We start from the raw sequence: 14,233 nt of genomic DNA, 5'->3' as shown, positions 1-14,233 counted from the left end.
TGGGGCAGCTGCTGAGATTGCCCGGTGTCTGAGCCCAAGTGGTCCTTGTATGGAGAGCTTCCTCTCCCCTGAGCCAAGCAAGGTTTAGAGATTGTGACCAGCTGTTGTCTTTCTGCTCCAGCCCCTTTGTGTTAGTCTGCTAGGGCTCTCGTAACAAAGTATCACAAACTAGGTGGTCTAAACAACAAAAATGCATTGTCTTCCAGCTCTAGGGAGGCCAGAGTCAGAGATCAAGGTGTTGGCAGGGTTGGTCCCTCTGAGGCTTCAAGGCAGGATCTGTTCCAGGCCCCTCCCCTAGCTTCTGGTGATTTGCTGACAATATTATCTGTATCCAAATTTCCCCTTTTTAAAAGGACACCAATCATATTGGATCAGGGCGCACACTAATGACCTCATCTTTAATTATATCTGCCACAGCCCTGCTTCCAAATAAGGTCACAGTTTGAGGAACTAGGGGTTAGGATTTTGACACATGAATTTAAACGGGGGACAAAATTCAACCCATAATATCCACCCTCTAAGCTGGGCTCCGTGATACAGGGGCTGGGACTCTGCATTTCTCCACTACCTGCTTCTCCCTGCCTGTCTCTGCCATCAGGGGGCGCTAGAGGGCTTGTAGGGCTGAAGGAGAAGGGGCTGGCGGCTTCCCAGCTGCTGGCGGTTCCATCATCACTGGAAGGCTTCTTCACTGGGGCAGCTGCAGTTCCTTAGCGGCAACTAAATGCACTTTGTAGTTTTTCCGACCCTTGCAGAACCAGCTGCCTGGAGCCCCCTTCAGAGACACTGGCACCAACAAGAATGTGCCCCCTTCGGAGAGGTGGGTTTTAGTTCCCAGGGGCTTTCCCTTCAAGCGTCTGTGTTTTAATTATTCCGACTTTGCCTTTTGGTCCCCCAGTCCTAGGTTCAGGCACCTCTGCGGCACCTTAAAATTATTTTTTTTCACCTTTTCAGTTACCTAGCGACCTAAGTGACATGGCTAGCTTTATACCTATGTTAATTCTTTTTTGCCTCTCCCGTTGCAGAGCACAGGCTCCGGACTCAGCGGCCATGGCTCACGGGCCCAGCCGCTCCGCGGCATGTGGGATCTTCCCAGACCGGGGCACGAACCTGTGTCCCCTACGTCGGCAGGCGGACTCTCAACCACTGCGCCACCAGGGAAGCCCGGCAGGCGATTCTTAACCACTGTGCCACCAGGGAAGTCCCTAGTTAATTTATAATGTTGTGTTAGTTTCAAGCGTACAGCAAAGTGATTCAGTTACACCTACATATATATATATTTTTTTTCTTTTTCAGATTCTTTTCCATTATAGGTTATTACAAAATATTGAGTATAGTTCCCTGTGCTATACAGTAGGTCCTTGTTGTCTACCTATTTTATATATAGTAGTATATATAGTATATGTTAATCCCAAACTCCTAATTTATCTCCCTCCCCCCCATTAAGCAATTTTTAGATAAATTTTAATGGCATTAAGATTTATTCTGGGGGACTTCCCTGGTGGTCCAGTGGTAAAGAATCCACCTTGCAATGCAGGGGACGCGGGCTCGATCCCTGGTCAGGGAACTAAGATCCCACATGCCGTGGGGCAACTAAGCCCACATGCCACAACTACTGAGCTTGAGCGCCTCAACTAGAGCCCACATGCAGCAAACTACAGAGCCCACGTGCTCTGGAACCCGCGCGCCACAACTACAGAGTCCACGCGCCCTGGAGCCTGCATGCCACAACTAGAGAAGAGAAAACCCACACGCCACAACTAGAGAGCAGCCCGTGCACAACAATGAAGATCCCACATGCCACAACTAAGACCCAACGCATCCAAAAGTAAAATAAATAAATCTTAAAAAAAAAAAAAGAATTTGATCTGGGAACTTAGTTACCTCTCCCACCTACCTGGTTGTCTTCAATCAGAAACCCAGTGACCTCTGGCCAAGCAGTGGCTCTCTGACCATACTCCTATAAATTGTCCCTTCTAAGAGGGAACCTCTGAATTGACCCTCAAGGGAGCTTTTCCTTTGCGTGCAATGTAGCAATAAGATTTTTTCTATGCACTCATAACTAACAGTGTTCTTCAGCAACATGTAGTAGGGTAGATATCGTTTCAGGAAAGTTGTTTCGGTAAAGCCTCCGCAGCCAGCCACCAGGGGGCACAGCCTCCAGGGTTGCCCCAAGATGCCCAGCCATCCATGAGTGGGAAGAGGGAAGCTCTTTAGAAGACAAAACTCAGGTTTGCCTTCTAAAAGATTCTGAGGAGAGTCTATGGGAAGCAGGGACCAGTTCTGGAGTGGGTGCTGTTTCTGAGTGGGGATTAGAAGCACTGGGGATTAACTAGGGACTGGGGGCCATCACGAGGTGAATGGTTTAGTATTGAGGCACCCCCGCCAATAGTTGGGAATTGCAAAGCTTGTCTAGGGGTATCACTGGTAGGAAAGCAGCAGTTGCTGAGAGAGAGGGGTGTCGTTCCCTCTTATGACTGCTGCTGACTCTGGGAGAAATCAGGTTTCCTGCTGGCTCTGCTGCAGGCTTTGTCCGTGTCTCTGTGAGTCTGTTTCTGTTTTGTAGGTAAGTTCATTTGTGTTGTATTTTAGATTCCACATATGAGTGATAGCATATGGTATTTGTCTTTGTCTTTCTGACTTACTTCGCTTAGGTATGTCAATCTCTAGGTCCATCCATGTTGCTGCAAATGGCATTATTTCATTCTTTTTTATGGCTGTGTAGTACTCCATTGTATATATATACCACATCTTCTTTATCCATTCAGCTGTCGATGGACATTTAGGTTGTTTCCACGTCTCAGCTATTGTGAATAGTGCTGCTATAAACATATAGCTGCATGTATCCTTTTGAATTACAGTTTTCTCCAGATATATGCCCAGGAATGGGATTGCTGGATCAGACAGTAACTCTATTTTTACTTTTTTGAGGAACCTCCATACTGATTTCAATAGTGGGTGCACCAACTTACATTCCCACCAACAGTGTAGGAGGGTTCCCTATTCTCCACACCCTTTCCAGCATTTGTCATTTGTAGCCTTTTAATCATGGCCATTCTGACTGGTGTGAGGTGGTACCTCACTGTAGTTTTGATTTGCATTTCTCTAATAATTAGTGATGTTGAGCAGCTTTTCATGTGCTTCTTGGCCATCTGTATGTCTTCTTTGGAGAAATGTCTATTTAGGTCTTCTGCCCATTTTTCAATTGGGTTGTTTGATTTTTTGATGTTGTATGAGCTGTTTGTATATTTCCAAAATTAAGCCCTTGTCAGCCACATCATTTGCAAATATTTTCTCCGAGTCTGTAGGTTGTCTTTTCGTTTTGTTTATGGTTTCCTTTGCTGTACAGAAGCTTGTAAGTTGACTAGGTCCCACCATTTGTTTATTTTTGCTTTTATTTCTATTGCCTTGGGAGACTGACCCAAGAAAATATTGGTACGATTTATGTCAGAGAATGTTTTGTATATGTTCTCTACTAGGAGTTTTATGGTGTCATGTCTTATAGTTAAGTCTTTAAGCCATGTTATTTCTGTATATGGTGTGAGGGTGTGTTCTAACTTCATTGATTTACATATATGGCCGTACAGCTTTCCCGACACCACTTGCTGAAGAGACTGTCTTTTTTCCATTGTATATTCTTGCCTTCTTTGTCAAAGATTAAGTGACTGTAGGTGTGTGGGTTTATTTCTGGGCTTATTGGGTCTTTTTTTTTTTTTTTTTTTGAGTCACCGTGCGGCTTTCAGGATCTTAGTTCCCCAACCAGGGATTGAACCCGTGCCCTCGGCAGTGAAAGCGCAGGGCCCTGCCCACTGGACTGCCAGGGAATTCCCTTATTGGGTCTTGATATAAAATGCACTTCTTACTGTGGGTCAACATTAAAAAAAAAAAAGGAAAGCCACCATCTGATAAACTGCTCCCTAGTCTTTTCAACATCAGGACACACATAGAAAATGATTATCTGTTTAACACAAATGATACTTGTCCAACTCACTGGGGCAACTAAATGAAGCTTCTTGGAGCTTAAGAGGTGACTGGAACAGGGTCACCCTGGACCCTGCCTGGCTGTTCTGTGGTGATGGGCACAATATCCCAGGCAAGCCCAAAGCACTCAAGGAGCTCCAGTCTGCAGAACAGGAGCAATTACAGCTCAGCAAAAAGCGATCATTTCTGGGAACAGCCAGAGCCTGTGTGCACTAGAAGGCAGGAGTGATCTGAGTTCTGAGACCTGGGCCCAAACAGGGCCTTTTGCCACCGACTTGGTTCAGCAATGAACTGCCCTTGAGCCCCTCAGTGTGGGTCCTGGAAAGCACCTGACCTCTCCACCGCCTGGGAGCGGTCCTCACAAGGCATTCACATGATCACATGGTTTTATAAAATTTGCAAAATTTGGACACTTAAGCCAGAATCGGTTAAGCCTGCTATCTCGCTCCACTCAGACTTCCTCTTCATCACGTTTCCCCTCCTGCTAGGAGGCCTCAGTGTGGCCACAGCACTGTGTGTTCATAACCGTGTATCTTAGTTCTAAAACAGGGCCTCTAACGTTGGAGAGGCTTCAGGCCCCACAAAACCCGCCTCTGCCTCTGCCACCAACCAGGGTCGCAAAGGGGTCAGGGCAGGACTGCGCTGTTGTCCCACCTTCCCTCTTAGGGTCCTTGTAGCAGCCATTCTTGCACACCCATTACTGGGTGGGTTTTCTCTTTCTTTTTGAAATGTATTATTAATATTTAAAATGCACACAGTAAACAAACAGTACAAAAGAGCATGCAATGCACAGTAAGTCACCTGCCAACCCCAGTTCCCAGAGCTGAGCTTCAAAGGGACAATGCCCAAAACAGTGTCTGGTGGATCGTTCAAGAAAATATCTAGATCTAGATCCTATCCTATTTTTTATACAAACAGAAGTATATTTATACACCAGTTGTACAGACAAACCTTAGCAATCTTTCCACATCAGCACGTAGAATATGACTTCATTCTTTTCAACCGCTACATAGACTGTATGTGTGGAATTTACCCTAACCCATTAGGGCCGACTTCATCATGTCCATGACGCACTACTTCACTGCACTTGTCCTGCAACTTCCAGGTGGTTTTGCGCAAGACCTCACAGAAGGCTGTTACCTGTTTCATAATATTTTCTAGTTTTTGATCCTTCACCTAGGAAATCTCACTCAAAAGTCAAGTCAAGCAGGTGGATCCCAAAGTTGGCCACCACGTGTCAGGAAATCAGCTGTTTGCTAAAAAAATCAAACTCCGATCCCTTAAGATTAATGTTGCACCTGCGCCGCCCCGTGGGGAGTAAGACCCGTCCCCTCACCCCCACAATTGCGGGTAAAGCTCCACCTCGGAGGTGCGGGAGTTTACATAACTACCGCGGCCGAGTGGAGGCCGCCCAAGTGCTGGGTCACAATGAGTCATCCCCATTCTGCAAGCTCCGGGTGTCACAATTGTGCCCAGTTCCATTCAGCTCCTCCGCGTCCGGTTTAAATCTTCCAGCCCGTTAAACGCTGGGAGGGCGGGACTGCAGAGCCAGAGCGTTCTAGAGCGAGCAGCGCCACCACGAGGCCAGCTGTGGTGGAGGCGGCGGTCAGGTGCCGGCGCTGGGCAAAGGTTCTCCTCCCCGCACGGAGATTCTCACCGCCCACTTCGGAGGGTGTGGGTTTGATTTCAAGGGAGGGATGGCAGTTTTTCTTGACTGTTCTCTCCCAGAACAGAGACTGATTCTTGGACTCATCTCTCTAGCTCAGTGACTACCCAAGTGTGTGGCGGGGGAGCAAAGTCATACAGGAAGTGCTCCCCATACGTTTGCGGACTGAATGAAGATGCCCCAATAAGTGTACAACGCTCCCACAGCAGGTGTAGGTTATAGTCCCCATTCCATGCGTATGAACTTTTGCGTCCAGGGCCTTTACGACGAACTTCCCTGTGACGCGCCCAACTATTTACGCCGGTCCCTCGGAGGACCGGGTGGAGGAGGGTCAGGATTAGTTATGCAACAAGCGGAGTCAATCCGGGCCTATGGTCTTGGAGACTACAAGTTCCAGAATGCAGCCTTCTGTTAGCGTAGTGAGAGGTTGAGGGAGCATTGCCTTCTGGGAACTACAGTCTTGAGTTTGTTTGTGATGCGAGCGAAACTAGGGGGGAGGGGGAGAGGGAGTAAACTATTAGCACGTGACGCCAGGGATCAGGTGGTAGGGCCAGCCTCCGCGCAAGAGCTGATTGGCTGACTCTAATACGAACGACGCCACTAGGGGTGGGCCGAGGAAGGGCGCAAGCGCACTGCGTTCCGAGTCTCGGGACCCTTTTCCGAGAGACTATGGCGCTCAACAAGAATCACTCGGAGGGCGGCGGAGTGATCGTCAACAATACCGAGAGGTGAAAACACTACGGAAGGATCCTGGAGAACTGAAGGGCGGGCGTCGAGGGTGTGGGTAGTGGGTGGTGGGTGAGTGGGCGGTGGAGAATAAACCCGTGAAGAGGGGAAACTGATGCGGGGGGTGGGGGGTGGGGTAACGGCTGGGGGCGGGGCTGAAGGAAGGTGGGTGAGGCGTGAGGGAAGGGCCGGGATGTTGCAGCTGTGGGATGGGGGTGGGGCGGCTGGCTAGGGTAGGGGTTTGGAGAGACGGGTGGGGGTTTGGAGAGACAGGCGGAACCTGTGGGTAGTTCTTGAGCCCCTGTCCCAGAGTAGGTGACTTTAAGAATTGGGAAGCGCTTTAGACAGAAATAATTGCCGTTTATTGGGCGTTTACTATGTGTCAGGGACTACACCTCTTTTGCTTTTCTCAATATGTAAATCCTGTGTGGCAGATACTATTACTATCCACATTTTACACGTAGGGAAACTGAGGCACAGAGCTTAAGTAACTTGCATGAGATCACAGAGCTGTAATAGGAAAGGAGTCCGGATTCCAAAGTCAGTAGCGTTAATTCCCAGTATGTAGCCTTCCAGTATATTCCAGAACTGCTGTTTCCAGATGAAAAACTGAGGCCCAGAGGTGAAATTACATAGCTAACGTTTGTCACATGTTTGACACGTTTTCTGTAAAAGTCTGTCTTTGCCTCTTTCCCTTGAATTCCTGTTGGCTTGGGTCACTTCCCAGAGCAGAGGTCCCCCAGCTTCAAGGTTCTTCCTACCCACCCCCCGACAATTCTGTCTCTCCTCCACCTCTGGGCTCTTCTCTTGCTCCTTGGGCGCTGAGAATCAGACCAGCCAGCCCTGGTTGAGCTATGCTGACCTGAAAGCACTTTTTGAAGGAGCATAGGAGGAATCTGAGTCCCCACAGGAGACTTGGTGGGATCAAAGTCTGGTAGCTGATTAAGGCCAGCACCCAGCCCAGGGCTGTCATCCGGGAATGCTTGATGAGTCAGAGGAGAGCACCCAGGGAGCCCAGACCTCAGAATATTGACTCTTCCTCCATCTTACCTGCTCAGCGACTGGCCGTCCCAGCCTGTTCCTGGTAATGACCTCTTTTCTCTGAGCTGTATTTTTCTTTTCTGGTACTGGTTCTCTTTCCCACTTACCCCTCCCCAGTGAAGGAAGTTGTGATATCTGGGAGGCGAAAGGAGACAAATGGAGCCATGTGAGCTTGGACCTTGTTGTCTTGTAATCAGAGAAACTTCACATTGCCCTTAGTGTGTAGCTGCTCTGTGTGCAAGCCAGTCCTGGACCCGGACAGACCCTTTTGATGCCATTTGGTAACATCTCCTGGGACTATTTCTTTCTCTCTCAGTGAGACTTTTCTGGGCCAAGAATGTATCTATCCTGCTGGGCCTCCTACCCGGTTTAGGACTCATTGCTGCTAAATAATGATGTGCCTTGTTTCAGAAACTGCTTCAGCCTCATTTCTGAAAAAATTATGTAAACAGTAATTGAAGTCCACATTCAGCATTTAAAACTTGATATGTAAAATAGTGAACCTTACTCTTCAAATCATGAATCCCTTTGAGAGTGATGAAAACTGTGGTCTCTCCCAGGAAAAAGCACGTACGTGATCATCTCAAGGGCTAGTGGACTGATACCCCTGCAGACCCAGCTTCAGAACCCCAGGTTTAAAGGAACCCTGAAGTGAGCCCTTTGGTAATGTGTAGAGTCATGTATTAAAATGTTTGTATATCAGATTTTAAAAAGTAAGCCAACAAAAACAGAACACCTGTCATAGGGACCTAGAAGAGAATCGAAGAGCTAACCCAGATAATCTAACCTGATTTGAGGGATTATGGCGTCTCCAGAGCCCTGTGGCTCTTCTATGGCACTGGTCACTTTTTTTTTTTTTTTGGCTGTGCCTCTTGGCTTGTGGGATTTTTGTTCCCTGACCAGGGATTGAACTCTGGCCCTCAGCAGTGAGAGCGTGGAGTCCTAACCACTGGACTGCCAGGGAAGTCCCTGCACTGGTCACTTAGGGGCTGTGTGTGTGGGGTTTGGGGGAAATTCTATGGACCCCCAGCTTGCTTATCTCTTCCATGGCTGTGTTAGTAGTTTTCTCACATCAGTGTTGAAGCGGATGACTTGCTGGCAGCTACTAATAAGCAACTGCTACCCAGGAGGGTCCAGTCCCTGGGGGTGACAGATTGTGACTCCAACTGTCTCATCAGGGCATTTCCTCTTTTCTCATCACAGCATCCTGATGTCCTATGACCATGTAGAACTTACGTTCAGTGACATGAGGAATGTGCCAGAGGCCTTCAAAGGGACCAAGAAAGGCACCGTCTACCTTACCCCGTACCGGGTACGTTGTACAGCGAGACGGTTGGTTTGGCGAGTCAGTTGTTTTGGAGACTCATGGCTCCTGGAGGCTGATGGAGTCTTCGGTCAGCCTCAGCCTCGTGAGTCTAGTGGCCGCTGAACCCTGGTGAATGTTAGCGTGTTTCTGTCACATGCTCCTGGTTCTAGAACCACCAGCCTCTCTTCGCACAGCAGAACTGATGGCAGTGAATCCGTGTAAGTTCCAGAGCTGCTGCTGCAAAATCTCTCTGTAGTTGGATGCAGCTGCTGGGATGACCTGGGCCTGGAGGGGATACAGTAGCCTGGCCGCAGCCTTGGGAGTGGGCAGAGAGACCGGCCAAACCCTGCAAAGCGAGAAATGCCAGACTGCAGTATGGGCCTTGCCTGGGAGTTCCCCAAGCAGACTCTGAGAGACTTCCAGAGAAACACAGATGGATATTCTTGGGAGAGGATCGCTGCCTGCAGCTATCCCAGAGTTAGACTTAAGGATCGTTAGAGGAAGAGGAGCACAGGCTTTAGTGGAGACCGGGGTGGGGGGGTGTCTCAAAACCCTATCTCTGGGGGTTCAAGCTGGCATCTTCAGTCACAGATTGAAGTCATGGGGGTAAAGCAGAATGTTCCCCACGTGCAGGGTGGGAGATGCTGGCTGTTGGGCAGAGTCTGCAGAAAGGTTAGGATCATCCCTTCTCCTGGGATCTGCCACCCGCTGCCATTCCCTCTTCTCAGTTCTGTGAAGCTCAGGCTGAGCTCTCCCTTCAGGAGCCCTTCCCTGCTTCGGCCCTGCCTCTCTGCCCTGGCCTCGCAGGCCCTCCACTTAGGCTCCACATCCGCCGTCTCCTCACCACCACGTCTCAGTGGCAGAGCAGTCTGTCCTGCTCACACGTGCTGTCTGAGCCACACATTTTTCTTGTGAAGTCACATGTCTGGCCTCTCCAGCCCGGCTGCATCTGAGGCCTTTTACTCTAAAAAGCGCTCTCCGGGGCTGGCTGGTGCAGAGAGCGCCCTGGGGCTGCCGGGTGCTGGCTCGGGCCACCCGCCCCGGCCCTGGGAGGTGATGGCCTCCCGCACATAGGAGGCGATGGCCGGGCAGGCCATGGTTCGGGTGGGGATGGCCCTTGTTCTCTCTCCCTGCAGGTCATCTTTCTGTCCAAGGGGAAGGATGCCATGCAGTCCTTCATGATGCCGTTTTATCTGATGAAGGACTGTGAGATCAAGCAGCCTGTGTTTGGAGCAAACTACATCAAGGGAACAGTGAAGGCTGAAGCGGGAGGTAGGTGACAAGGGAGCTTGGGGACACCGACGGGGCTTCCAGAGAGGTGCTCTGGGGCATCTCTGACTGCTGCCCTGGAGGTGTCCTCTTTGGACCCTATCACTCTAGCCGTGTCTTCTTCCTGGCTCTGGATCAGCTTCCAAGACCAGCACTTGGGCTGCCAGCTGTTCAGCAGGGGGAAGTTGCCAAGAGCTGGAAAGTGCTAACGTTAAAGATGACGGCTCAGGTCACCTTTTCAGAGAGGGGAGTCAGCAGGATGACTGTAAACCAAGTGAAAATGCTTACTGTGAGCTGGGGAGTGTGTTCAGATGTTAGGTGTGGGAGGGAGCTGTATCAGGTTCTTGGGAAGGGTCTTGCCCCTAGAGCCAGGCAGAACCCGCTGCCCCTCTGTAACGCCCGGAGAGGCCCTGCTTGGTGTCAGGCTCTTTGCAGACCCCAGAGACCCCTGCGTCGAACTCGCCTTCCCGCTCACGTTCAGCCTGGCCCGAGCCTTGCTGTTGAGCTCACAGTTCCCCTTTGGACAGAAGCCAGGCTGGAGGGGCCCGGGGTTCGTCCTCAGGCCCCCGCGGGATGAGAGACCTGTTCTGAACTTGAACGTCAGTTGTTGCTGGGCGTGCTTGTTGCTGAGAAGCTGCCTTACTGGGGGTGGGAGGCCTGAGTGCAGACGTGCTTACAGGGCTGCGCAGTAAGCGGGCAGGAGGTGGCCGGTCTGCAGCACTGGCGTGCGACGTGGGTGGTGAGCCTCCTGGCCATTGGATGGGGCCTGAAGACGACGAAGAGCCATCTCTTCAGACGTAACCTAAGTTCTTTTCCGGAGCTGTTGATGCCCTGTTCCCTTCTCAGGTGGCTGGGAAGGCTCTGCGTCGTACAAGTTGACCTTTGTGGCAGGGGGCGCCATTGAATTTGGGCAGCGGATGCTACAGGTGGCATCTCAAGGTATCAAGGCTCTAAAAACCAGGGGCCAAGGCCACATTGAATGTGTGTGCTGTCTGCTCATTTGGGTTTGTTTACTTTTTGTTTTGTTTTTTAAGCAGTCAGGAGATGAGCTTCTGGGCCCCAGGCTGCCCAGGGCTGGGAGTTGGGAAGGAAGCCTGTAATGAAATCACCCTCCTGTACCTCAGAGGCTGGGTTTCCCCTGCCTGGAGCAGGTACAGGACATTTTAGCAAAGCTGTTTGGACTCAAGGACATTTTACTGTGGCCTCATAGAAACAAACAGAAACTCAACCATTAAGCTACCATCAGGCAACCATTTTAAGTCCCCAAGGGCTGTGTTCAGCAGACCTCCTCACCTCGTCCCCAGCCTCACCCAGCTCCATTCTCTACCCCACCTCTAGCCTCCTTCTTCCCTCCATCCATCCCTCCACCCCTGTCCTGGACCTCCTCCACCCCAGCTCTGACCTCTCTCCCCATCCAGACCCCTCGCCTCATTCCTGACCGAGGTGGACTCCAGTGGGGAGGGGTGAGGCGTGTCTGCTGTGCGCATTCCTGGGACCCTGCAGCTCCCCTCGGCAGGCGGTGGGAGCGCCCTCTCCCCAGAACCCAAGGCCCGCGACACTCATTTCTTTCTCCCCTTGTGCTATAGCCTCCCGAGGTGAAGCCCCCAACGGAGCCTATGGTTACTCTTACATGCCCAGCGGGGCCTATGTCTTCCCCCCACCAGTCGCCAATGGAATGTACCCCTGCCCTCCTGGCTACCCCTGTCCACTGCCCCCAGCTGGTGAGTGTGTCCTTTGCTGCCCACGCCTCCCCCCCACTGACCACCCTCACCCAGGCCAGGGGATTGTAGAGGGGAGACTTGTTCTTTGGCTTCAGGACTGACAGAGCAGCTGGAGGGCCTGGGAGGGTACCAGCTACAGGAGCCGGGGCTGGGCTGCTCACTGGGTCCCCGTCACTCTCTTGCCGAGCAGAGTTCTATCCGGGACCTCCCATGATGGACGGGGCCATGGGGTACATGCAGCCCCCGCCGCCGCCCTACCCTGGGCCCATGGAGCCTCCAGTCAGCGGCCCCGATGTCCCCTCCACTCCTGCAGGTGAGGGCCCTGGCTTCTCCCCGTGGTTGCACGGAAGCCCCAGATAACGAATGACCACTGGCCTAGGGACGATCCCAGGGGACCGGCAGCGCGGTGGCCTGGTGGCGAAGGGGTAGATTCCAGCCCCCACTCTGTCCTTTAGCTGGCCACGTGCCCTGAGCCCAGGAAGGTCCCCCTCTGCACCGGAGTCTTCTCATCCACAAAACGTGCCAACGGCCCCACCTGTGGGGCTTGTGGTGAAGATGGGGGGTGGGGGGCAGGAGGTGTAGAGGGACCAGATGGGACGGTGTGGCACGCGGTAAGTGCTCAGGAAGGGTTCTCCACTGCTTTAGTGATGGAACTGCGTCCTCAGCACCCGCCGCCCCGAGCACCAGGGGGCCAGGGCCGTGGGGGCAGCGGAGGAGGCGGGGAGGGCTTGTCCCCGGGGCTCTTTCCCAGTTTGTGTGTTCTCACAGCTGAAGCCAAGGCCGCCGAAGCAGCCGCCAGCGCCTATTACAACCCAGGCAACCCACACAATGTCTACATGCCCACGGTGAGCGGGCTGGTGAGCGGGGGGGGGGGGGGCGTGGCACTGGCGGGACCCCCGCAGCCCCAGTTTGCTGGGATTTAGGGGCAGGAGAGACCTCGGCTTATTCCGACCCTTCTAATGTGATCTTTCCTTTCTTCCTCAGAGCCAGCCTCCGCCGCCTCCTTACTACCCCCCAGAAGATAAGAAGACCCAGTAGACCGCTCACACCCACCTCCTCCCGCCTCTCTGCTCTCTCCTCCCCTCCCCTTGGGGCTGAGTCTGGGGTGGGGGGCGGGCCTCGTCCTTTCTCCAGGTCTGATTATAAAGCAGTCGCCAGGAACTAGCCTGGCAGGGGGAGGGCCCCTTGACTTGGATGAATATAAAGCAGTCTCCAGGACGTAGCCTTGAGGGGTGCGGGGAGCGGTGCCTCCCAGCTTCCCACGTGAGCCCAGAGCCCACAGCGCTTCCCTCTCAGCATCCCCGGGGGGGCGTCCGCCTCGTTCCTGTCCTGCTCTCATAGCTTCTACCCACGGAGGGACTCTCTGGCCACCTCCTCCGCCGCAGTCCAGCTCTCTCGTTTTGTAGCCACTTTATCCTCACGAGCTTTGCCCTCCCCAGGGACCCCTGCCAGGCCCTACTCACATTCCATCCACTCTGGTCTGTACCTGGCTGTGGAAGGCCAGCTGTCTGCCGGACTGTCAGCCTACGTTCCATTCCCAGCCAGCCTCAGCCCCCGTCATGCTCGCCTTCCCTTCCCTGTCCTTGGTCATCCTGTTGCCACTGCTTTTGACTTCTGGAGCTTTCCCACGAGCCACCAGGGGGTGGGTGGCGTGAGGGCCAGGCTGCTGCAGCTGGGGAGGGAGCCCCTCTGCTTCCCTGCTAGTTTTTCTGGAATTTGTTTCCCTTTGCCTTCTCTCTTTTCCCTCTAGAAGGGGCTTCTTGGACTGGAACTGCAGAATGCATGTCCACTTGGGGGCTGCCGGGAGGGCTGGGAACAGACCCCTGGGGCCTGGCCTGGCCGCTGACCATGACCTCTCGCCAGCCCCTTAGCCTGCCCTCTTCCCTTTAAGCTTCTTGCCTGGTTGGTGATACGCCCCTGGATGCACTAAAATTCGCTCCCGTTTGCTCCTGGCCTGGCTGTGGAGAGAGGAAATGGTTATTTAAAGAGAATTCCCTATTTATTTGACAAAAAAATTCAGTTAATATATTAATGTGAAATAAACCCTGTTTGCACCTTGATTTGTCTGCTGAAAATGTGAACTTGTAAAAATGAGTGACTGGACCCTGCCCGGCTTCTGCGTGTGGTGACGAGGCTCTTGGGAAGGAGAGCCATCTGGCTGCTTGGGGCCGGGGGAGGCAGTGTTCCCTCCCGTGTGAGAGTCCCTTGTTCTCTTGGCCTATTTGGGCCCAGGATGCTAAGGCCTCTCCTGTGTCCATTCTGTGGCAGTTGCTCAGCAACTGTGCCCACCCGCTGAGTCCCCTGGGGCCTGGCACAGCCCAGCAGCTGCTCTGGGTGGGAGGCGTTGGCAGGAGGGGCCGGGCTGGACCGGAGTTCCTGCGTCCCTGGCTGCTGTGCTCACCGCCTTGCCTCGTGGGGGTTAGAGGGCACGTCAGTGAAGGCTAGCCCTTCAAGACTGGCCCCTGCAGTGCGGGCTCTGGTGCCACCCTCCTTGTGAACCCTGGGGCCGGGGCGGGTGGGAAACGG

General features: G+C 52.7%; 1 protein-coding gene across 5 annotated transcripts; it reads left to right on the top strand.

Moving 5' to 3' along the window:
• The first annotated feature begins 5,979 nt into the window (after nucleotides 1-5,979).
• Nucleotides 5,980-13,767, top strand: WBP2 (WW domain binding protein 2). Of its 5 annotated transcripts, none has more exons than XM_027080711.1 (8): nucleotides 6,153-6,372; nucleotides 8,615-8,723; nucleotides 9,854-9,989; nucleotides 10,833-10,925; nucleotides 11,573-11,707; nucleotides 11,898-12,020; nucleotides 12,476-12,552; nucleotides 12,692-13,767. In XM_027080711.1, exons 1-8 carry the CDS (start codon nucleotides 6,314-6,316, stop codon nucleotides 12,743-12,745), a joined length of 786 nt encoding a protein of 261 aa, XP_026936512.1. In that variant the 5' UTR covers nucleotides 6,153-6,313; the 3' UTR covers nucleotides 12,746-13,767. The 5 variants fall into 5 exon arrangements, with proteins under 5 accessions (XP_026936515.1, XP_026936512.1, XP_026936514.1 ...); XM_027080710.1 differs by lacking the exon at nucleotides 6,153-6,372 and adding an exon at nucleotides 6,632-7,454; XM_027080712.1 differs by lacking the exon at nucleotides 6,153-6,372 and adding an exon at nucleotides 7,469-8,074.
• The last annotated feature ends 466 nt before the right edge of the window (nucleotides 13,768-14,233 follow it).

Source organism: Aethalodelphis obliquidens, unplaced genomic scaffold (genome assembly GCF_003676395.1).
Source record: "Aethalodelphis obliquidens isolate GAN/ISIS:26980383/991018 unplaced genomic scaffold, ASM367639v1 scaffold44, whole genome shotgun sequence".
NCBI classification, from domain to species: domain Eukaryota; kingdom Metazoa; phylum Chordata; class Mammalia; order Artiodactyla; family Delphinidae; genus Aethalodelphis; species Aethalodelphis obliquidens.
This window is presented reverse-complemented; position numbering and strand designations above follow the sequence as displayed.